General features: G+C 39.2%; 1 protein-coding gene across 1 annotated transcript in view; it reads right to left on the minus strand.

Annotated features, from left to right (window-relative positions):
* POC1B (POC1 centriolar protein B) overlaps window positions 1-24,502 on the minus strand; it is a 175,151-nt gene that overhangs the window by 84,555 nt on the left and 66,094 nt on the right. Inside the window, exons 4-6 of the mRNA XM_006889502.1 lie at window positions 6,286-6,393; window positions 6,058-6,173; window positions 2,541-2,674 (exon numbers count right to left, since the gene is read on the minus strand). Coding sequence (XP_006889564.1) covers window positions 2,541-2,674; window positions 6,058-6,173; window positions 6,286-6,393 — 358 coding nt within the window. The remainder of the gene's footprint in view (window positions 1-2,540; window positions 2,675-6,057; window positions 6,174-6,285; window positions 6,394-24,502) is intronic.

Below are 24,502 nucleotides of genomic sequence, written 5' to 3' on the forward strand. Positions count from 1 at the left end.
CTTCCACAGTGGTTGCACCATTTTACACTTCCACCAACAGTGAATAAGGGTTCCAGTTTCTCCACAACCTCGCCAGCATTTGTTGCTTGCTGTTGTGCTAAATTTTGCTATTCCGACTGGGATGAGATGATATCTCATAGTGGTTTTTACTTGCAACTTTTTGAGAAAGCGCCATACAGCCTTCCATAGTGATTGCACTATTTTATACTCCCACCAGCAATGAATAAGGGTTATAGTTTCTCCGCAACCTTGCCAGCGTTTGATGTGTGCTGTTCTGTTAAATTTTGCTATTCTTACGGGGGTGAGCTGATGTCTCAGAGTTGTTTGAAGAAAACTTCTAAAGTGAAAAATTCTTGTATTATTTTTCAAGAAGACTATCCTACATTCATAGGTTACTATGGTGTTGTGAACATCTTTATCTCCATTATTTTTCATCTCCAAAATTTGAAAATTACAACTAAGTTATGTTAGTTATTAACAGTTGAAACAGGAAAAAAAAAAAAAGAGACCAGATAAAAAATATCCTTTGTGTGATGCCAACAAGGACTCCTGAGGACACAGCGGTTACGGTACTGAGAGCTAACAAAAAGATGGTGGTTTTGAACTCATCAGATCTTCCCCAGGAGAAGTGGATGGCAGCCTGCCTTCTTAGAGATTTTACTGCCTGGAGAACCCTGTCAGGTAGAGCTACTCTATCTTACAGGGTGGTGATGAGTCAAAACCAACTTGATATCAGTGGGTTGGGTTGGGTTTGCTGACCATAACTTCCTTAATTAGAAAGAACAGTTTTAACATGTCTTATCATTATGTCAGCTAATAATGGATGTTACCTAATCTGATGACCTACTGAAAAATTCCACTTGTGTGTGATGTTTGTCCTTCTAAAATATTGTTTCTATCTTTGTGTGTGTTTTTTTTAAACTTATTTCATGGACATTTCAAGCCTTAGGCCCTTTTATTAGCCACATCTATTAAAACTAAATTTATAGATACAGATATATCTGAGCTGGCTACTTTCTGTTTCTGCTTCATACCAGCACAGCTGCAGAAACAAACAACAAAGCAAAGCAGGAAGCCAGGCAGGATACATGAAAGCAGAAAGAGCCCCTTCTTCCCTAGACCGTGAAGCCTATTCTACTTCTGGATATAAATATCTCAGATATACTTAAAAGGAAATACCTAATACATTATAAATAAGAAAGAAGAAAAGAGAATGCATTCTTATAAAAAAACTGGAGAAGTTTGAATATTTCCATTTATATTTGAGAGGCATATTTTATATAATTTTATATATACTGTTAAAAAGTTTCCTCTTGAACATTATACGTGTGTATGGCAGGGTGCCTCTGATTATCAGTACATATATTCCTCTTCCCCTCTTGGTTCTAAACTGAGAGCTAAAAATCACCTTTCTTACAAATAAAAGTTTGTTCTAAGGGAATGCAGCTTTTCTTTTTGTTTTTGTTGTATACCGGCGATTCAAATTAGATTTGATTGGCACAGGAGGAGACTGCCCCTCTTTCTTTTTTTTTTCCTGGTGGAGGTGCCGGGGATTGAACCCGAGGCCTCATACAGGCAAAGCATTGCCCCTCTTTCACAATCTGGTGGATGAGAACTGTGCACCTTCAGGATAGCAGTGCAGCTTGTTGCCCCTAGGTCATCAGAGCTCCTGAGAAAGCAGCTTTTGTATGTGGACAGACTAGCTCTGCAGAACCAAACCTCAGAGTAAATCACACTTAACCACCCAATGGCAGGAACACGATGTCTCAGAAGAAAACAGTGAGAGTAAGTTCACCTCCAAGGGCAGTAGAGTAGGTACTGGACATTGAAGGAGAAAGAACATTCCCCTTCCAAATTCAGCAAGCATACTGATGAGAGAAGTGTAGAGGCAGGCAGAGACCATGGCTAGTGGGATAGTTCTCCTTGACTAGGAAGAACAGAAATAGGGATTAAGCTTACCTACTCAGATTTAACCAGTGGAACCTAAAATACCTAATAGTAAATATAGCAGTAGAAAATTAATTTAATGGTCACTGAAAAATAGGCATTGACTTTGACTAGAATGATAGTATTTCTAAGAGGTGTTTCCAGAGAATAAAAATATGTTGTTGTTAGGTGCCATCAAATTACAGATGACTCACAGTGACCCTGTGAACAACAGATCTGAAGCCTGTCCTATCCTGTGCCATCTTCATCATCTGTGACACCTTTGAGTCCACTGCTGTTGTGACTGTCAATCCATCTTCCTTTCTTTCACTGACCATATATATACACTTACACATATAATACATAAATATCTATGTTTATAAAATATTTTAAAAATTAAGACATTAGAAATATATATGAAGTATACACACAAATACATATTGTGTATATATACTGGAGATATATACACACACATATATATGAAATATATACACATATCTCTATGTATGAATGTATTTATATATTTGTGATGTTCTTGGAAAAAGAACATCTAAAAAATCAGTCAAAACTTTAAATATGCATTATTTGGAAAGCCAGAATCATCGCGTTAATACCGTATGTCCTTGAAGTGTATATATGAGTCTTCCTTCTAAGAGATCCAGAATCTTAAGTGTGCCGTCTGATGAAGCAGTGATGAGATAGTTACCAGAAGGATGGTATGATAAGCAATTCACTCCGCCGCTGTGAACTGATTTATAGAAAACAGAAGCAAATATCAAAGGACTGGATTTTTTTAAAATTAGTATTTTGTTGTATTCTCAGTGAAAATTTGCATAGCAAACAGCTGCTTAGCTTCCCTTTGACAACTCTGAACTGGAAGCAGCTAACGTTTCCTCCCCCCAGGCTCCTTATATCCCTTATTTTTTCATGTTTACTTTACCCCTACCCCATTGCCTAGTAATTACTTAAGGGTAATATCAATATCATTTCCTTTGAGTGCTAATCTGTTCTTTTTTGCTAAAAGGTGATCTCAGGGGACAGTTTTGATTGAAGGCTTAAAAAATATCTCAAGATAACAGCATCAGGGGATCCTTTAGTCGTACCTGGGCTTTTTAAGACTCTGAGTTCTCTGCCAAATTTCTCCCTGGTCTTTAGGGGCCATCTATTGTGGCCTTCTCTGAACAGTCAGCAGTGGTAACAGGCACCGCCTGGTTTCACCACTCCCAAGGTAGATAAGGTCATGGTTTATGTGAGCTCTTAGCTCTGCAGACTAGTTTCATCTCGAAGAGTCTGGTTTCCTTCTTTCTCTTTTATTTCAGATGAGTTGTTGTTGTGTGCTGTCAAGCCACAACTGACCCTCTAGTGGGTTTTCAGAGGCAGTGAATGTTACAGGAGATTGTCCATCCTTTTCCTAAGGAGCAACTGGTGGATTTAAACTATGAACCTTTGGGATTACAGTATAGGTTCCTACCAGTAAACCACGAGAGCACCCTGATAAGCTCACATCCAGATGAGTAACATCATAATTGATGGCTGCTTATAAGGTAGGGTTGTATTCTAGTAATATTTTTGTTGGTTTGCATATAGTCATTCACATACATTGTGTTTCTAGCATGCACATCGTGTTTTATTCAATCCTTCATTTACAGTGTTTCATTCCTGTACATTGTGTTCTATGCACTTGTGCACATACACTGTATTTTATATAATATTTTGATCTATGGATATTATGACTCTGTTTTTTTAAGTCTCCATTGGCTCTTTCCTAGTCCTTCACCTGTCCCATCCTACCATTCACATAAGGTTTAAGATCTCAGACATTACCTATCTCACCAATATGCAGGGCATGAACTTTGCGGTGTTCACACTCTGAGATGTCCTTTAAGACTAAGCCTTCATTCATGTTGTTTTGGAGAGAGAGAAAGAAAGGGAGGAAAGGAGAGAGGGAAAGAGGGAGAGAGGGAGGGAGGGAAGGAGGGAGATAGAGTGTGTGTGTGTGTGTGTGTGTGTGTGTGTGTGTGTGATAGTCGATATTTGATATTTTATTCAGAGAAGTGTTTTTAATTATAAAGGTGCTCCTTTGTCCAATTAGTAATACAAGGTTGAAAACAAGAATAATTTAAAGGCAAAGTCTGTATAACACCAATATACTATGTATATAATATATTCTGGCATCACACATATTAAATTTACAACCAATGAGAAAGAATAACTTAAAAAATAAGACAGTGTCATGGAAAAAATAATATTATTGGCCACATAATTATGAAGTGTTTTAATATATTAGCAGTATAAACAACAGTTGATCATTTATAGTTTACATAAAATACATATTTTAATCTCAAATTATATGTAATAACGACTTAGTGTCTTGAGACTAAGGTGTGAAGAGTGCAGAGATATATTTGGGGAAAGGTATACTACTGAAAAAAAGTGTGATGATTCATTTCCAGTTACTGAGCTCTGGTGGCCCATACAATAAAGAGTTAGGCTGCCAATTCAAAGGTGGGAAGTTTGAGTCCACCAGCTGGTCTGCAGGGAAAAGATGGCAATGTCCTCTTGTGCGATTTATAGTCTCTGAAAACCCATTAGAGGGTCAGCTATGAAGTGGTTCTGACTACACAGTGATGAGTTAAATTTCCAATTACTATTGCAATGGGAAAGTCTGCTGTTAGGGACTTTTCCAGAGTTCTGAAGAGCAATGGTGTCTCTCTGGAGACTAAGGTTTGCCTGATACAGGCCATGGTCTTTGCAATCACTTGTTATGCATCAGAGAGTTGGACAATGACTAGGAAGGGTAGAAGGAGAATTGATGCCTTTGAGCTGTGGTGCTGGAGAAGAGTATTGAGTGTACCATGCACTGCTAGGAAAACAAACAGATTCATCCTGGAAAGGGTTAAACCGGGTGGCTCCTTGGAGGCAAGGATTCTGAGGCTTCGTTTGACATACTTTGGACATGTAAGGAGGGACCAGTCCTTCATCATGCTTGGGAGATGGAGGGACAGCACAGGAGGGAAGGCCCTCTATGAGGTGGATTGATTCAGCGACTGGGGTAATCAGGATGGGTGTATCGGAGACAGTGTGACTGGCACTAGACAGAGCAGAGTTTAGGGCTGTTGTACTTAGGGTCAGTATGATTCACAAGCGACTAGACGGCCCATAACAACAACAACAACATCCTTCCAGTAGGAGGCAATATAACACAGTGATCAAAAGTGTGCTCTGCCAGTATTTGAAGAGACCACTTTACTCACTGCCTTCCAGTTGGAACCAACTCACAGCTGATCCTTCACTGGGTTTCTGAGGGTGTTCTTCCCACAGGAGGAGACTGTATATCTTTCTCCTATAAAGTTGCTGGTAAATTCAAATCACCAGAAGGGAGAGGCCACAGAGTGAGCTGTACAACTCCCTATGGATTATGCCATAATTACTTGAGCAAGTTTATTAACCTAATTGAAGTTTCAGTTTCTCTATATTTAAAATGGTAGTAATACTACTACTACTTCTCAGGAAACCTGGTGGCACAATAGTTAAGTGATCAGCTGCTAATTTAAAGGTCTGAGGTTTGAGTCTACCAGCTGCTCTCTGGGAGAAAGACCTGGGCATTACAGCATAAGAAACCCATGGAGAGTAGTTTGGCCCTGTCCTGTAGGGTCACTCTGAGCAGAACTGACTTGAAGATACACAACAACACTCCTCAGGGTTCTTGTTAGGATTTAACAGCGTGTGCTACGTTGTACAAGTGGAATAAGTGACATCAGGAAACTGTTTTCTTCTGCCAGATACTCTATTTTTTGCTCACATATAATTTTCCGATTTGAAATTTGGAGTCAATTTCTACTCTTGACTTCTTACAGGATGTAAGTAACCAGAGTTTAAAAATCTCACAGAGATTTCTTTTTTATATCTGCTGGCATCTTATGGTTCTTCCTCTTTCCTCCCTCTACTCTGACATCTGCCTCAGGTTCTCAGGTCCTGCTGTTGTTGGGTGCTAAGCATTCTCTAGTCAGTTCAAAGGCAGCCTATGACCCCCATTAAAAAGATAAAAACCACACACCAAAGGTATAATCAGTTCAAAAGCTTCCCAGAGGAGCCCATTCAACTGAGCTGTTTTGATACAGAAACTGTTACCTTGATAATGCTGGAGTAATTTGTTCACTCTTATATCCCAGATTTTCACGGTATGATCAGAGCCTGCAGAAGCGATGCATGTACCACTAGGGTTAAAAGCTACAAAATTTGCAAACCTAGGAGGAAATAAAAATTCAATTTCCTTAATCTCAAATTATTTCAATTACAGCTACAAGTTTCCTTACCAATCCAACCCCTACAAATTAAAAAAAAAAAAAGTTAACTTACCCTACAGAATCGGAGAAGTTATTAACACACTGCTTATTTGTGGTATCCCAAATTTTGATAGTTTTATCTTCACCGCATGATACAATTAGTCTTCCATCAGGTGAGAATCTGGAAAGCACAAGTAAGAAGATTCTATTGTGAAAGGCTGCCAGCGACCAACCCTACAATATGTGAGTCAGTTTTATTTATATGGCATTTAAAAATATGTTACCCAGACAAAGCAGGAAGCAATCCCCTAACTAAAAACAAAAAAAACACCTAAAAAAAATTCACAGCAATCATTACCGAAATAACCATTAACAATCAGAAAAGACCATGTTGCTTTTTTTTCCTTTTAATGCTCTCACTGAACTAATTTTACTTTGTGGCATTTATCTCTAAGTCCTTGACTCTCTGATTCTTTCAAGCCAGCTACCCTGCTTATTTTTGCTTGTTTTAATACTCTCTAGTTCTCTCTCCTATTTTGTCATTGCTCCATGTTATCACATGACCTAAGAGAGTCTTTTATTATCATCCTTTGCCAGCCATGTGGTAAAGTGAGTTTTTGTTTTTTATTTTTCTTTTCAGGGGGCAAGAAAAGGACTTTTGTGTTGAGATTAAAAATTTAGTAGTATTACAAATGGAAGAACCTAATTTCCCAAGATTGAAAGTATTCCCAGACAAGGAGGTCAGAGAGCTCGAAAAGACTAAAAAATAGGACAGCTCATTTACATAGGCCAGAATCTCCTTCGTAGGCAAACCTACACAGCCCATTAAGAAACAGATGAAAAGACTCTCAGACATCTTGGCTACTGCTTTTATGCTCTTTCTTAAATTCCTTTCCAAGATTTTTTTTTTAGTAACTATTTTTAAAACAGATGGAAGAATGAACACCTCCTCTTGCACCCCCAACCTCTCAAAAGAGGAAAATACATTTTAGATTGTTAGGAAATCCATGAACAATGTTTTTATTATTAATATTTTAACAATAACAGAAACCTACAGAGACAGATTTAAGCCCTAAGTAGTTAGGAGTCAGTTTTATTTGTAGTTTCCCTCTACGCCCAAATTACTATGAAAGTCATCAATTAAGGGTGTGGATTATAATGGAATGCTTCTCTTTTTTTTGTGCTCTAACCTTTCCCTTTTTAAGTTTACCTAAAAATAATTCTTCTTGACAAAAACTTTCAACCTGGCATTTACGGATTTACCAAGTGAAAAATGACATACAGAAGAGCATGATTAAGTTCTGTATGCAATAAGAAATTTTTAAAAATACAAAAATAGTAACTTTGCAAGGAGAAAAATTTCATACTGGATAATTCACCAGTATTATAACACATAATATTTTTAATTTTATTCTCTTCCAGAAAATACATGAGAAAGATTAAAATATTAAGAACCATATTATCAAATACTCCAAATAGATGAGACTTTCTTTTAATAGACTGAGATAGAAGCTTGGGTGGTAAAAAAAGCTGTCTGTGGTCAATTGTTGACCAGAAGGTCATTGGTTCAAGCCCACCTGTAGTGTAAAGGATCACTTTGGTTTCCTTTAAATAAAACTAGCGACTACTGTGTATTGTGCATTACTCCCCCTTTAAATGTGAACTAGCCTTTTAAAAATATAGAGTTAATTAGGAATTACAATGGACCACTTTTGTAAGTTCTTTCTAGTCATGGGTGTGTTTTTTTTTTAAATTTTATTATTTTTCTGTGAGTGTACCATCAAATCAGATCTGACTGGTCTGGTACAGGAGGAGATTGTCCCTCCTTCCCTGGCAGAGCATCTGGTGGATTCGATCCTTGCACCTCTGGGGTTGTAGTTGCAGCTGCTTGCCACTAGGCCACCAGAACTCCCCTCTAGTCATGTTTTTGCCATTTCACTAGGCTTAAAATGACCATCCCATAGGCATAAAGAGGACTTCAATACTATTAGAAAGAGCCAGGAACAGAAAATGCCTTTTGGACTGGAGTGGCTGCACAGAGAACTTCTGAGAGAGCTTTAATACGAATGATGCTATAAGACAGTGAAAACAGAATCAGCGGACTGGCACAAGACAGCTGTCAGAGTGAAGCAGCTGCTGTGAACGAGCTAGCTTATAGAGTGAGGGCACAGACCATCTTCAGGCTTGCTGATGGAATGGATTTCCCCAGGGACTCACTGGCAGAGCTAAACAGCTTTGCAACACATCCTATGCTGCGCAGAGACCAAGGGGCAGAAGAAGCATGTTTAATAAGAAGCTATTCTGATCCAAGAACTATATCCCGAGTTGTTCCTGATCCTGAATTGTAACTGTTGGCTCCAAATAAACCTCATAATGATGAATATGGTCTGTGAGTTGTCTGAGGTCATTGCAATAAATTCGTGAACCAAACAGAGAAGCAGAAAGTGCTTTGAGAGTGTTGGCCTATATAGAAATCAGTAACACAGTAGGAGCTAGAACATATGTTTGATTTTCAAATAGGAATTATCCTTCAGCTGTTAAATCTTGATTCTCCTAATCCTTTGCAAAGTTACAGGTCAGATGGCCTCACCATATTCTGGTGGCATAGTGCCTTATGAGTTGTGGGTCTAACTGAAAGATTGGCAGTTCTAATACGAGGATCAATCCACAAGAGAAAAAAATAAGCTGTCTCTTCCTGTAAAGATGTGTCACCTTGGAAAATCAATGGAGGGGCACAGTGAAATGTAACTGATCGAGTGGGAGATGGGGGACGGAGGAAAAGGCCTGGCAATCTGCTTCTATTACAGCATAGAGGGATCTATATGGTAGTCTAATTTGTAACACATGGGGTATCATGAGCCAGGTGCTGACTTGATGGTTAACAACCACCATTGAGGAAAATGTCTACTCAGTATCCCCATGGAACCCGATTCTCATGTAAACCTTTACTTATTAATGAAAATAAAGTATTATTCTTTCCAATCAAATTCCATGAGAAGGAATTTTGCATAATAATTATAAACAACTAATAAAAGGATCATAATTGTTATTCTTAATAGGCTATTTTGCCTAATTACAAAATAAGCAGAGAACATGCAAAGACATTTCACTAAAGACATTCAGATGGCAATAAAAACACTTGAAGAAATGCTTAAGATCATAAATATAAGGGAGATCCCAAACAAAACAATAATGAGATAACATTTCACCCCAGGAACAATAGCAAAGTGCAATAAGACAACAAACAGCAAATGCTGGCAAGGCTGTGGAGAGACCGGGGACTCTCACACACTGCTGGTAGGAATGTCAAATGGTGCAACAACCATGGAAACAGCCTGTGGCTGCCTTAGGAACTTGGGAATTGAAACATCACTGATCCAGCAACTCCACTATTAGGTTTATAAAAAAAACCCCAAAACAAACCCCAACACAAACTATGATACAAACAAGAATATGCACTCCCATGTCCAATAACAATATTTATAATAACAAAGAGAACAAGTATTTATCAATATGTAGCATAGTCACACAATGGAGGACTGTTGTTATGTGCCATCAGTTGCTTGGCACTCAAAGATATCCTATGTACAACAGCTCTGAATACTGCTCTATTCCATGCCAACCTTATTGTCGCTGACACATCTACACCCATTAGCCCAGTCATTGAGTCAATCCATCACATTGAGGGTCTTCCTCTCTTGTGCTGTCCCTCCACCCTTCCAAGCATGATACCCTTCTCCAAGGACTGGTCACTCTTTGCAACATGTCCAAAGTAGGTCAGATGGAGTTTCAGAATTCTTGCCTCCAAGGAGAAGCCTGGTCTCACCCTCTCCAGGACAAACTTGTTTGTTCTCCTAGCAGTCCACAGTATATTCAATACTGTTCTCCAGTACCACAGCTCAAATGCATCAGTTCTCCTTCTATCATCCCTAGACATTGTCCAGCTTTCTAATGCATAGTAAGTACTTGAAAAGACTATGGCCTGGATCAGGCTCACCTTAGTCTGACATCATTGCTCTTCGGTACTCTGGAGAGGTCCCTGACAACAGACTTTTCCAATGCAACTCTCTTTTTTGATTTCGTGGCTGCTGGTACTAAGAGTGTTGATTGTGGAGCCAAGCAAACTAAAGCTGTTAACAATCTCCATCTCTTCACCATATACCATGATGCTGCCAATCAACCCAGTGGTGAGAATCTTTGTTTTCTTGATATTGAGCTTCAATCCATATTGAGGTCTGCAGTCCTTGACCTTTTGCAGCAAGTGCTTCAGGTCCTACAAGTTTCAGCAAGCAGGGTTGTGTCACATCTACATAACGCAGGTTGTTGATGAGTCTTCCTCCAATCCTGATGCCACACTTCTCCTGATGGAGCCCAGCCTCTGGATGATCTGTTCTACATATAGATTGAAGGTATGGAGATAGAACACATCTCTGGCATATATCCTTCCCAATTTTGAATCATTCAGTGTCTCCTTGCTCTGTTCTGATGATTGCCTCCTGGTCTAAGTATAGGTTTTGCATAAGCACAATCAGTGTTCTGGGATTCCCATTCTTCTCAGAGTCAGTCACAGTTTGTTATGATCCACACAGTCAAATGCCTTTGCATTGTCAATGAAACACAGATAGACATTCCTCTGGTACTCTCTGCCTTCAACCAAGATTCATCTAACATTAGCTATAATATCCCTAGAGCCACAGCCTCTTCTCAACCCAACCTGCACTTCTGGCAGTTCTGTGTTGATGTGCTCCAGTCATTTCTGGATCATTTTCAGCAGAATCTTGCTTGCATGTGATATCTATGATACTGTTCAATAATTTCCTCACTCTGTCAGGTCACCTTTCTTTGGAATGAGAACAAATAGAGATCTCTTCCAGCCAGTTGTCCAGGTGGCTGTCCTCCAGATTTCTTGGCACAACTTGGTAAGCGCATGTAGGGTAGTATCTGTTTGTTGAAATATATCAATCTGTAGGCCATCAATTCCTGGGGCCTTGTTTTTGCCAGTTCTTTGAGAGCAGCTTGAACTTCTTCATCACCACAGGCTCTTGTTCATATGCTGTTTCATGAAATTCTCTGTCAGCCAATTCCTTTTGGTACAGTGACTCTGTAAACACTCCCTTCTATCTTCTTTTAATGCTTTCTGGATCATTTAATATTCTACCCAAAGCATCCTTAAGTATTTTGACTCAAGGACTGAATGTGTTCTTCAGTTCCTTCAGCTTAAATGCTGAGCAAGTTCAGCCTTTTGATTTTTTTTAACTCCATTTCTTTGCACATTTCATTATAATATTTTGTCTTCCTGCACTGCCCTTTGAAATCTTCTGTTCAGCTCATTAACATCTTTATTTCTTCTCTTTGCTTTAGCTTCTCATGCAATATTCAGAGTCTTGTCCTGGTCTTCCTCCTCTGTCTTTTAGTGACTTTTTGCATTCTTCATGGATGATATACTTGATATCCTCCTACATCTGGTCTTATACTTGATATCCTCCTACATCTGGTCTTCGTTCATTATTGTTTAAGGCCTCAAACCTGTTCCTGATATGGTTTTGTAATTCAAGTGGGATAGGTTCAATTTTGGTTCCTGTGGATTTAATTTTCTTTAGCTTCATTTTGAACTTGCATATGAGTAGTTGGTGATCTGTTCCACAATCAGCACCTGGCTTAGTGTTCACAGCTGATATTTAGCTTCTTCAGCAGTTCTTTTCACAGATATAATCCATGTGTATAATCTTCACTTGTGTTTCTTATAAAAAGTATTTGAGATGAATAAATCATTGATTGTACAGTATTCTATCTCCAGCTTCATTTCTGTCACCAAGTCCATGGTTTCCAACTACTGATCCTTCTTTTCTGTTCCCAACTTTTGCATTCCATCCCCATTATCATTAATACATCCTGATTGCATGTTCGATCGATTTCTGACTGCAAAAGTTGGTAGAAATCTTCTGTTTCCTCCTCCTTGGTTCTAGTTGTTGGTGTATATAATTGAAGGATGGTGGTATTCACTGGACTTCCTTGTATGCATATGGATATTACCCTGTCACTCACATTGTATTTCAAGATAGATCTAGAAATTACTTTTTTAACTACAAAAGCAACCCCATTTTTCCTCACCTTCTCATCTCCAGCATAGTAGATATGATCATCTGATTAAAAATGTCCTACACCAGTCCATCTCATTTTGCCAATACCTAGGATGTCAATATTTATGTGTTTCATTTCATTCTTAACGATGTTCAATTTTCCTATATTCATGCTTTTCACATTCCACATTCTAATACTAGTGTCTGCTTACAACTGTTCCTCTTCCTTGTGTTTTCATATTTGAGTGCTCAGCGTCAGTTGTCCTACCTGCTAGTCCAAGTGTGCTCTATGGTAATAAACAATAAAGAACAAAACACTGCATAACAAGGATGCATCTAGAAGGCATTATGCCAAATTTTTTAAGTCAATCACAAAAAGATAAGTGTTTTATAAAAATACTATTTTTAAAAGCTGAGGACAAGTTTATCTATGCCTCATTATTGAATGGTTGCCAGAGATGGCAAGAGAGGGAGTAGAAATTAGAAAGTAAATAATAGGCTCTTAGTGAAAGGGATTCTGATGGCCTAGTGGTAAGGAGTTGCACTGCCAACACAAAGGCATGAGGTTCTAAGCCATCAACTGCGCCTCAATAGAAAGATGGACAATTTCCTCCCATGAGCTTTACAGCCTCTGAAAACCCACTGGAGGGTCAGTTATGAGACAGTTCTGACTCAACGGGCATTTCGCTTCATTTATCTTGTTGTTGTTATGTGCCCTCAGGGCAAAACCAACTCATAGATGACTCTCCAATAGGGAAAGAGAAGACACAGGGAAGTATGAAGAATTAATGAAAATTAGAATTATAGGGAGTTAAGTGGAAAGTGTCCAATTACACTGAGGGTACTTAATGTTACAGAAAATGTGTATGGATGAATGAATGAAAAAATAATTTGCCTTGTAAACTTTCACTCAAATCACAATTTAAAATTGCTTAATGTACACATTTTAAATTGCAAGAATATTTCTAAGAGAGGAATTCTTATATCTAATGAACTGGAATGACTGGATAGTGAGGTTAGGTGTTGCCAAGTTGAGTACCACTCATAGCAGCCCTATGAATAACAGATCTGAACCCTCCGCTATCGTATGCCATCCTCACCATCTCTGATACACTTGAGCCCACTGCTGTGTCACCATTATCAGTCCATCTTGTGGAGGATATTCCTCTCCAATGCTGATCCTCTACCTTTCCAAGCACGATGCCCCTTTCCAAGGAATAGCCTGTCACAGCCACATGTCCAAAGTATGTGAGAGGAAGCTTCGCCATCCTTGCTTCCAAGGAGTACTCTGGCTGTACTTTTCCCCAAGATATATGTTTGTTCTTTTGACAGTCTATGGGATATTCAGTGCTCTTCTTCAATACCACAACTCAAAGGTATCAATTTTTCTGCTGTCATCCTTCTTCATTGTTCTCAGATGCGTAGCAAGTTACCAAAAAGATCATGGCCTGAGTCAGGTGCATCTTAGTCTTCAGACTAACATCACTGCTCCTCAGTAATTTAGAGAGGACTCTGACAGGAAACTTGCCCAATGCAATGTGTCTCCTGAACTCCTGACTCCTGGAACCATGAATCATCACCCTGGGAGAGTGATGACTGTAGAGTCACATGAGATGAAACTGTTGACAGTTTCCATCTTTTCTCCATATTATCACATTGCTTCTCAGTTCAGTGGTGAGAATTTTTGTCTTTTTGGTGTTGAGATGTAATCCATATTGAAGGCTGTAGTTTTTGATCTTCTGCAGCAAGTGTTTCAAGTCCTCCTCACTTTCAGCAAGAAAAGTTGTATCATCTGCATAACAAAGGCTTTTGATGAGTCTTCCTCTAATCCTGATACTACATTATTTTTCAGAGAGTCCACTTTCTTGAATGATTTGCTCGGTACACAGATTGAATAGAATAAAGGATACAACCCTGACATAGATCTTTTCAGATTTTAAACCATGTACTGTTGCCTTGCACTATTTTAACAACAGTTTCTCATCTAGGTACAGATTTTATGAGAGCATAATTAAGTATTCTGCGGTTCCCATTCTTCTCAATATCAGCCATAGTTTGTTTTGATCTACAAAGTCAAATGTCTTTGCAGTCAATAAAGCACATTCTTCTTTTTTAAAAAATTTATTATTAATTTCAATGAAAATTTACAGAGACTTTGGATTTACATTCATTCATTTTTGCACTTTTCTCCATTTCCAACCCTCCCCCACAGGACACTACCCTCTTGGAAAAGTAAAAGACAAATTCTTTCATTGTTTTACAATCCCTCCCCCCAAGTCCATGCCACTGTGCAGCCTTCCTTCTGAAATCCTGTCATGACAAAAATATCTAATAACATGTCCCTTTTAAACAGTTTTCTCCCTCATCTGTTTCAATGCAGTATGTATTATTGAACCCATCTTTCTCAGTCTCCCCTCAATGCTGAGGTCAGTCTTGTTTTACAACAGTGGCACCATGCAGTATTTGTCCCTTTGTTATTGATGCACTTCACTCAGCATAATGACAGACATTCTTCTGGTATTCTCTGCTTTCAGTTAGGATTCATCTGATATCAGTAAAGACATCCCTTTTCCCCTCACAGCCTTTTCGAAACTTAGTTTGAGTTTCTGGAAGTTCTCGGACATTGTGCTATTCTAGCAACTTTTCATCAATCATTTCCAGCAATATTTTGCTTGCATGTAATAGTAATGACATTGTTCAATAATTCTGTTGGATCACCTTTCTTAAGAATAAGAACAAATAGGGATCTCTTCCAGTCAGTTGCCCAAGCACTTAGTTTCCAAATTTCCTGGCACAGACTGGTGAGCATGTCCAGGATTGTATCAGTCATATGAAACACGTCAACTGAAACACCTCTTCCTGGGGCCTCATTTTTTTTGCCAGTGCCTTCAGTACAGTGTGAACTTTCTTCTCCATTACTACTGGCTCTTGATTATATGGTATGTACTAAAATTTTTCACTGTCACCCGATACTTTTTGATATTGTGACTCTGTGTATCTCTTCCATCTTCTTTTGATGCTTCCTGGATCATTCAAGATTGTGCCCACAGTATCTCTCAGTATTGTAACTCAGGTCTTGAATTTCCTTTCCCCCACTCCCCACCCTCCAACAGTTCCAACTTAACTTGAGAAATGCTGAGTTCTTCCCTTTTTATTCTCCAACTCCAGCTCTTTGCAAATTCCATTGTAATATTTTGCTTTGACTTTTCGAGCAACACTTCGAAATCTTCTGTTCACCTCTTTTACTAAGGCATCTCTTCCCATTGCTTTTGCTGCTTGGTGCTCTGGTGCAATTTTCTGTCTCTTCTGACGACCATTTTGATCTTTTCTTCTGTCTTTGTAATGACCTTTGAGTGTCTTCACGGATGTTATCCTTGACATCATCCCACATCTCATCTAGTCTTTGATCATTAGTGCTTCATTACCTCAAATCTATTCTACAGATGATTTTTAAGTTCAGGGAGGATAGACTCAGAGTTGTATTTTGGTTCTTATGGTCTTTGTTTTCATTTTCTTCAGCTTTAATTTAAACTTGCGCATACATGAGTAAATCGATGGTTTCTTCTACAGTCAGCACTTGGCCTAATTTTGACTGCTGATATTGAGCTTCTCCAAATCTTTCCCCAGATATAGTCAATCTGATTCCTGCGCAGTCCAGCAGGTGAGGTCCATGTGTAAAGTTGCCTTTTGTGGTTTCTAAAAAAAGATACTTACAATGAAGAATAGTAAAGTCAACTTCTGCATTTTTTTAAAAAAAGGTATTTGATATGATGAGATAATAACAAAACACAAATACACTCACTCTGCAGCATTGCTGGCTTAAGCTCATTGCACAAGCAGCAATAGCATTCCTGCCAACATCTGAGGTCCTATTAGGTCCAAAATGGACATAATACCTGCACCAACTCATTTAATTTTCAAAATAATCCTGCAAGAGAAGAGCTCTTGCTGGCCTCAATTTACAACATAATAAACTGAAGTACACAAACGATCAGAAACTGATAACATCAGTCAACAGAGAGAGAAATTCAGAACCGAACTAGGCAGTCTGGCTCCATCCACAGCCAAACCTTGGATGACCTTGGATGCTTTAAGTCTCTCACCAAAAGGAAAGTTTCAGATACTGGTCAAATTACTTAGAGCAAAATTAACCACAGAAAGGTCTAAAGTGGAGGAGAAACTTGAGAATTTGCTCTTTGGAGGCTATGTGGCCTGGCTCTGACCGACAGGCTAATCTCTAAACTATTCTTTTAATAAAACATGTATGGACATTTCCGTAAGTTATAAATTAAAATGAGGAATGGCCCTGGTTCTGGAAGAGTTTGCAGAGCAAATATCAACTCATGAACTTAATCATTTACTTGTCAGTTTCAGACATGTCCTGGATGACAGGTTTCTAAGAGTGAATGAGATGGATAAAATCCCTGTCCTCATGAAGCTTTCCTTCTAGGGAAGAAAAAGGAAGCAGGCACAAATAATACCATGTAGACTATCATAAGGAAAAGGTGTGTAACCAAAAGGTACCAACTGGCCACAAGAAGCTCCACCGAAAAGATTTTAAGGAAATATGTGAACAAAAAAGAGCAGGTATCTTGGCCAGCTAGAAACTTATTCTAGTAGAGAAGGATTTTTCAGAACTAAAAAAGTAATGTGATGTGAACTGCAGATGTTTGAAAAGCAGAAAAGGTGATTGGGGCAAAGCCCAGAAAGAGAAGTCAAGCCCAAGCCATCACCATCAAATCAATTCTAACTGATTGAGATCCTACAGGATGGGGAAGAATCGTGCAGCAGAGGATTTCCAAGGCTGTAATCTCTGTGGAAGCAAACTGCTACATCTACTCCTGCAGAGTAACTGGGGGGGGGGTGTGTCAAACCACTGACTTTTCAGTTAGCCACTGAACTCTTAACCACTGCACTACTAGGGACCCTGGAGGGAGAGGAAGAATGAAAAGGGGGTTCAGAGAGAATTAAGATGCCTCTCTTCTCTGCAATATATTCTTGTTGTTAGGTGCCACTGAGTCTTGTATGACTCACGGCAATCCTATGAACAACAGATCTTAACCCTATTCTATCCTGTGCTATCCTCATCATCTCTGAAACACATGGGCCCATTGCTTCAGTCACTGTGTGAATCCATCTCAAGAAGTATCTTCCTCTCTTTCACCTACTCTCCACCTTCCCAAGTATGATATCCCTTTTCAAAGAACAGCCTCTCCTAACAATATGCCCTAAGTATGTTAGATGAAGCTTTGCCATCTTTCCTTCAAAAGGAGCATTCTTACTGCACCTTCTCTAAGGCTTATGTTTGTTCTTCGGCTGTCCATGGGATGGTCAGTGCTCTTCTCCAACACTGTAGCTCAAAGGCATCAATTCCCCTCCTGTTATCCTTATTCATGGTCCAGCTTTCCAATGTATAGCAAATGACTGGCAAGACCATGGCCTAGATTAGGTGCACCTTAGTGTTCAAACTGACATTACTGTTCTGCAATATGTTGTTATATACAGTTGAGTGAAAACTGACCCACAGCTGAACCTCTGGCGGGTTTTCAGAGGCAGTTAATCACACGAGAGGTCACTGCTCATCCTTCACCTGCAGAGCAGCTGGTGGATTTGAACTGTGTGCCTTCAAGATTGCAGCACAGCTTCTTGCTGCTAGGCCACCAGCACACTGTGTATTACAGTTTCTGCATTTTCCCCACTTTCTTCCTTTCTGTATTTCTTCTCTCTTGGAGGGGGTGTAAGTGAGGACAGTAGTTTGTTTCTTCTTTTTCTTTTTTTTTTTCAATTAAGTACACTGAAAATAGGTCAGCATCAATAAAACAAGTTTCTCCTTGCCCTGACTGGGATTAGGAAAGGTTAGTCTTTTCTTTGTTGTAAGGGCTCAAATAGAATCTAGTTGGGCTGTTACTTTTAAGAAGATATAAAATTTCTACTAGGACATTAACCGATTTCTCAGTCTCTCATTCAGTGCCACGCAGCCCCCTTTTAAAACTCCCCATGGGGGGAGGAAAAAAACAAACTCCCCACGGGTGTGGCACCAAAGAGGCTTTTACATTAGGCATGAGCAGGCATGGACTGTGTGTAAGGTGCTTGAGAATTTAGCTCAACAACTACCTAATTTTTTGAAATTTATTTGAACTCAGTCAAATTTCCTAAAATCTCTCTGTACTTACTCTATTGAGAGAATGAGAAAAATTTTTAACTTCTTCCTGGAAAAACAGCTTCAAATGCCCTTGAGAGTAGCTCAAGTTACATAGTAAGAGTTCTTTAACCTTGCAATCTATAAGGTTCTCTTTTATTTAATATTTTTTATTATTAATTTTAATGAAAATTTACAGAGACTTTGGATTTTCATTCATTCACTGTTGCACTTTTGTCCCTGCCCCTGCCCCCTAGTACGCTCTTCTCTTTGAAAAGTAAAAGAAAAATTTTTTCATTGTTTTACAATCCCTCCCCCCAGGTCCACTCCACTATGCAGCCTTCATTCTGGACTCCTGTCACGACAATAATGCCTAATCACATATCCCTTTTAAATAGTTATCTCCCTCATCTGTTTCAATGCCGTATACATTATTTATCTCATCTTTCTGAGTCTCTCCCCAACCCTGATGTCAGTCTTGTTTTACAACAGTGGCACCATGCAGTATTTGTCCCTGTGTGACTGATATATTTCACTCAGCATAATGTCCTCCAGGGTCACCCATTTTGAATAATATTATATGAGTTCCTTGTTTTTCAATGCAGCGTAGTATCCCATTGTGCGAATATACCACAGTTTCTCTATCCATTCGTTTGTTGATGGTCACTTAGGTTGTTTCCAACTCCTTGCTATTGTGAACAAAGCCGCGATAAGCACGGGTGTGCATATATCTGCTTGGGTGGCAGTTATGGTCTCTTTGGAGTATACTCCCAGTAGTGGAATTGCTGGTCAAATGGTATCTCTAATTGAAACTTTTTGAGAAAGTGTCACACTGCCTTCCACAGTGGTTGCACCATTTTACACTTCCACCAACAGTGAATAAGGGTTCCAGTTTCTCCACAACCTTGTCAGAATCTATAAGGTTCTTGATGTATATTCAATTTTATCTCCTGTGCACTGACAGTTTTTGTTTATTAGGTAACAAAAGATTCAAAGAACCACTTAATTGCATAACCCTTTAAGTGGGAAGACATTTTAATTGCTTTCATAATAACTTCACATTTTTCTTTGGCTATTTCCTAACAATCAGAATTAATATTCTGGAAAAATACAACTGTATAGCTCCAGGGACCAGAGTAGGTACTATCCAATGTCCACTAATAAAATAAATTTTAAGAGTGTTCTGAGGCCAGAAGCTGCTTAGGAGGAGGAGATGGAAGTAGAAAGTCATGCAAGTAAGATGGCCCATAATACAGAGCCCTGAACACCAGGGCAGACTCTGCCAAGTGCTCAGCCATGTAACCCTGTCAAACTTACAACCTCGCCAACCATGGTTTTCTATTTGCATAACGAGAGAGAATGGATTACAATCAGACCTGAAATATTCATCCACTCATTTAAAAAAGAGTAATGGCAAAACCAGCAAAGCAAAACAGCAGTCCTAAGGTTTGCTTTGATGTGTTTGGTGTTTACATACAGAAGGTGAATTTCAAGGTGGTAAGTAAAATGTTTAGGTTTTTCAGTGTTGGTCAGCAACAGAAGATAAACATCTGCTCACTGCAGTATCAGAACTGATTACGGGGAGGCAAAAAGCAGATTTTAAAAAGCTCTAAAGAGACGAATGATGCCATGAAACATGAATTATTTCTTGACTCTTTATTGTCCAGGATCAGCATTTTTTATGGGATTCTCTACTCATCATAACTATATACTGCTTACTGGATGACTGAGCCTCTTGGACATCATACAGCTACTTCTTTTTTATTTTATTAATTTTAATGAACATTTACAGAGATTTTGGATTTCCATTCACTCATTGTTGCACTTTTCTCCCTGCCCAGCCCTACCCCCGCCCAGTTCACTCCTCTCTGAAAAGAAAAGAAAGATTCCTTCTTTGGTATACAATCCCCCTGCCCCTCTCCCACCACCCGAGTATACTCCACTACACACCCTTCATTCTGGACTCTTATGATAACCATAATACCCTATCGTATATTGCTTTGAAATTATTCTCTCCCTCATCCATACAGCTACTTCTAACTCAACATGTAAAAATCTAAACTCATCACCTCTCTACCCAAACTGCTCCTTTTTTATTTACTGTTCCCTTTCATTCTGAGAAAAATGGTTTGTCAAGCCAGAACTCTAGGAGTCCTGCTTGATTTCTCTTTCTTCTCCACTTGCACATATTCCAGCTGATTGCTGTCACTGTTGTTAGTGCCATCAATGCACAATGACCTATGAACAACAGAACAAAACGCTGTGTACAGTCCCTACCCTGCGGGAACCCACCGCTGCGATCACTGTGCCAATCCTCCTCACTGCAGATGTTTCTCTTTTATGCTGACCTTTCACCTTACCAATCATGATGTCTTTCTCTCTCCAGGGGCTGGCCACTCTCGATAACATACCAAAATATGTGAGATGAAGTCTTACTATCTTCATTTTTGCATATTTCCTGAGATTTGTTTAATCTCTGGTAGCATGTGATACATGCAATATTTTTCATGAATGGCACAATTCAAAGGCACTAATTTCTCATTGTGTGTTATTGTGTACTGTTTAGTCAGAACCAACCCCCAGCTGATCCTCTCGTGGGTTTTCTGAAGCAGTTATCACATGGGAATAGACTGGCCTCGAAACACATGCCTTTGGGATTGCAGTGCAGCTTCTTGCCATCTTCATTATTCATTGGTCAACTTTCATATGTCTGTGAGGCAACTGAAAATCTCATGATTTGGGTCAGGCACACCTTAGTACTCTAAGTGATATTCTTGTAATGCAGTATTTTAAAGAGGTCCTTACTAGTAAATTTCTCCAAAGTAATATTTTGTTTCTTAACTGCTACTGCTAATAGTGTTGAATGATCATCTTGCTAAGGAAAATTAACCCTTGACAATGTCAGTCTTTCTTTCACGTACCATGATGTTATTTATTAGCCAAGTTGCAAGGACTTTTGTGTTATTCATGTTGAGGTAATAATAGTGAAGACTATAGTCTTTGACCTTCATTAATAAAAGATTCTCACCACTGGACTGATTGGGAGCATCATGATCGACAGTGAAGAGATTGATTATACAATCAACACTCTTAGTACCGGCAGCCAGGAAATCAAAAGATGAAATGTATTGGGAAAGTCTGCTGTCAGGGACCTCTCCAGAATACTGAAGAACAACAATGTCAGTCTGGAGACTAAGGTGCACCTGATCTAGGCCATAGTCTTTGCAATTACTTGCTATGCATCAGAAAGCTGGACAATGATTAGAATGATAAAAAGAGGCTTGACACTGTTGAGCTGAAGTGCAGGAGAAGAGTACTGGATATACCACGGACTGCTAGAACAAATAGGTCTGTTCTAGAGAGGGTAAAATTAGGCTGCTCCTTGGAGGCAAGGATTATGAGGCTTCATCTGACATACTTGGGCATAATGCAAGGAGGGACTAGTCCTTGGAGAGGGACATTATGCTCGGGAGGGTGGAGGGACAGACAGTACAGGAGAGAAGACCTTTGATGAGATAGATTGATTCAATGAGTAGGGTAATGAGGGTAGGTGTGTCAGAGACAGTAAGGTTGGTACAAGATAGAGCAGGGTTCAGGGCTATTTTTGTGCAAAGGGTTGCTATGAGTTGCAAGCAACTTGACAGCACATAACAACAACAACAAGTCTTTGTTTTTGCAAGCAAAACTGTCATCCACAGGTCATATCACAGGTTGCTAATGAGTCTTTCTCTAATCCTGGTATCATGTTCTTTTTCGTATAGTCTACTTTCTCAAATTATTTGCTCAGCATACACACTGAATAAGTATAATCAAAGGATATAAACCTGGCACACACTTTTTCTGATTTTAAACAATACAGTATCTCCTTGTTCTGTTCAAAATATTACTTTGCAATCTATGTACAAGTTCTGCATAAGTACAAGTAAGTGTCTGGAGTTCCAATTCTTTACCATGTTCTTCACAATTTGCTATGAGTCGCATAGTTGAATGTCTCTGCATATCCCATCAATTATCAGTCCCTACTTTTCCAAACAATTAGTACTGTTGTCTTTCATTTTCTGTAAGCAATAAATGGGATCTTTAAATTCTTACAACACATTAAAACTGCTTTTCTGCTTCACGTTTGTCAGTGGTTCCATGTTTTTCGTGGGAGTGTGTAATGCCCTCAGCACTGTTGACCAGGCCCTCCAGGGTTTACCTTCCTGCCACTTCATCTTCATCACTCCACTCTCTATCTTCTCTTAGGTCCCTTCTCTTGAAGCATATTTCCTCACATGCTGCTCTACGGGCTGCATGTCAAGAAGCCATGCTGCCAACCCAAAGGCACACAATTCAAATCCACCAGCTGTTCTTTAGGAAAAAGATGAGTACTCTCCTCCTGTGCAATGAATTGCCTCCTTAAAACCACTGGAGGGTCAGCTATGGGACAGTACACAACAACCACAACAGGTCTCAAACAGGAAGTTCTAGTGACCTACTGGTAAGATGCTGTGCTGCAATTCTAAAAGTACCCAGTTTGGACCACCAGCTGCTTCATGGGAGAAGGACAGGCAGTCTCCTCGCACATGATTAAATTCACCTGAAAATCTGCTGTAGGGTCAGCTATGAGTCAGTTCTAACTTGATAGCACACAACAACAAACAGGCTTCTTCATTCTACTCATTATTTTTACTTATCTTTCAAGTCCATATTCAAAGTCACTTCCTCATGAACAGTCTCCATGCACTCTCCCCATCCAACACATCAATTCTCTCAAACACGGTAACCATAATTCACACTTACTTAACAGTCACACTGCACTTATAACCAAGTGTTGTATATTTGCTTCTCTTGCAGTATGAAAGCTACAAGAAGAGAGACTTTATCTGTCATATGTGCTATTGTTGTTTGTTGTTGTTATGTGCCGTCGAGTCGCTTTTGACTCATAGCGCCCCTATGTACAACATCCCTAAACTCTGCTCTGTCCTGTGCCAATCACACCGTCTCCGAAACACCCATCCTGATTACCCCAATCACTGAATCAACCTACCTCATAGAGGGCCTTCCCCTTCTACGCTGTACCTCTACCCTATCAAGCATGATGTTCCTCTCCAAGGACCTGTCCCTCCTTACAACATGTCCAAAGTATGTTAGACGGAGCCTCAGAATCCTTGCCTCCAAGGAGCAGCCCGGTTTGACCCTTTCTAGGATGAATCTGTTTGTTTTCCTAGCAGTCCATGGTACTCTCAATACTCTTCTCCAGCACCACAGCTCAAAGGCTTCAATTCTCCTTCTATCTTCCTTAGTCACTGTCCAACTCTCTGATGCATAACAAGTGATTGCAAAGACCATGGCCTGTATCAGACGAATCTTAGTCTCCAAAGAGACAACATTGCTCTTCAGTACTTTGGAGAGGTCCCTAACAGCAGACTTTCCCATGGCAATACATCTTCTAATTTCCTGGCTGCTGGTGCCGAGAGTGTTGACTGTGGAGCCAAGCAAACTGAAGCTGTGTTATTATTACCCTAGAAAATGAGCAGGCCCTTGGAAAATACTAGGTGAATAATAACCTTTTTAAGGAAATCAGGACTAGCTTAATATTACAACTAGTGAAAAGTTTAAAATCTTTGAAATTCAGGTTTTCAAAAGGTCACTTATAACACCACTAAAAACTAGAAAAACTGAAGACTGAGTTCTCTTTTTAAAATTAATGTAGAACAAGAAATTATGCTAAAAAATTGTCTATATACTATTTATTCTTGACTAAAGACGGAATTAAGTTATCTTACAACAAGCATTACTTTAAAAATATAGGACTGTAGCAATTTAAAAAAAAAATTTTCATACCTGAAAAGACATATTCACCATTACATGTTTCAAATGATACTTTCTTCATTTATTTATTAAAAAAATTCTGATAAAACAATTTCAAATTTTCATGGACTCCAGACTTTGTAGAGCTAAAGGAAGTAGATGAACCCCTGAATTTACTGCCCTGAGATAAACTTTAAAACTTAAATAAAAGGGGGAGCTCTGGTGGCCTAGTGGCAAGAAGCTGCACTGCAATCCCAGAGGAACACGGTTCGAATCCA

Source organism: Elephantulus edwardii, unplaced genomic scaffold, assembly GCF_000299155.1.
Source record: "Elephantulus edwardii isolate Elephantulus edwardi_28Jun2011 unplaced genomic scaffold, EleEdw1.0 scaffold00078, whole genome shotgun sequence".
NCBI classification, from domain to species: Eukaryota; Metazoa; Chordata; class Mammalia; order Macroscelidea; family Macroscelididae; genus Elephantulus; species Elephantulus edwardii.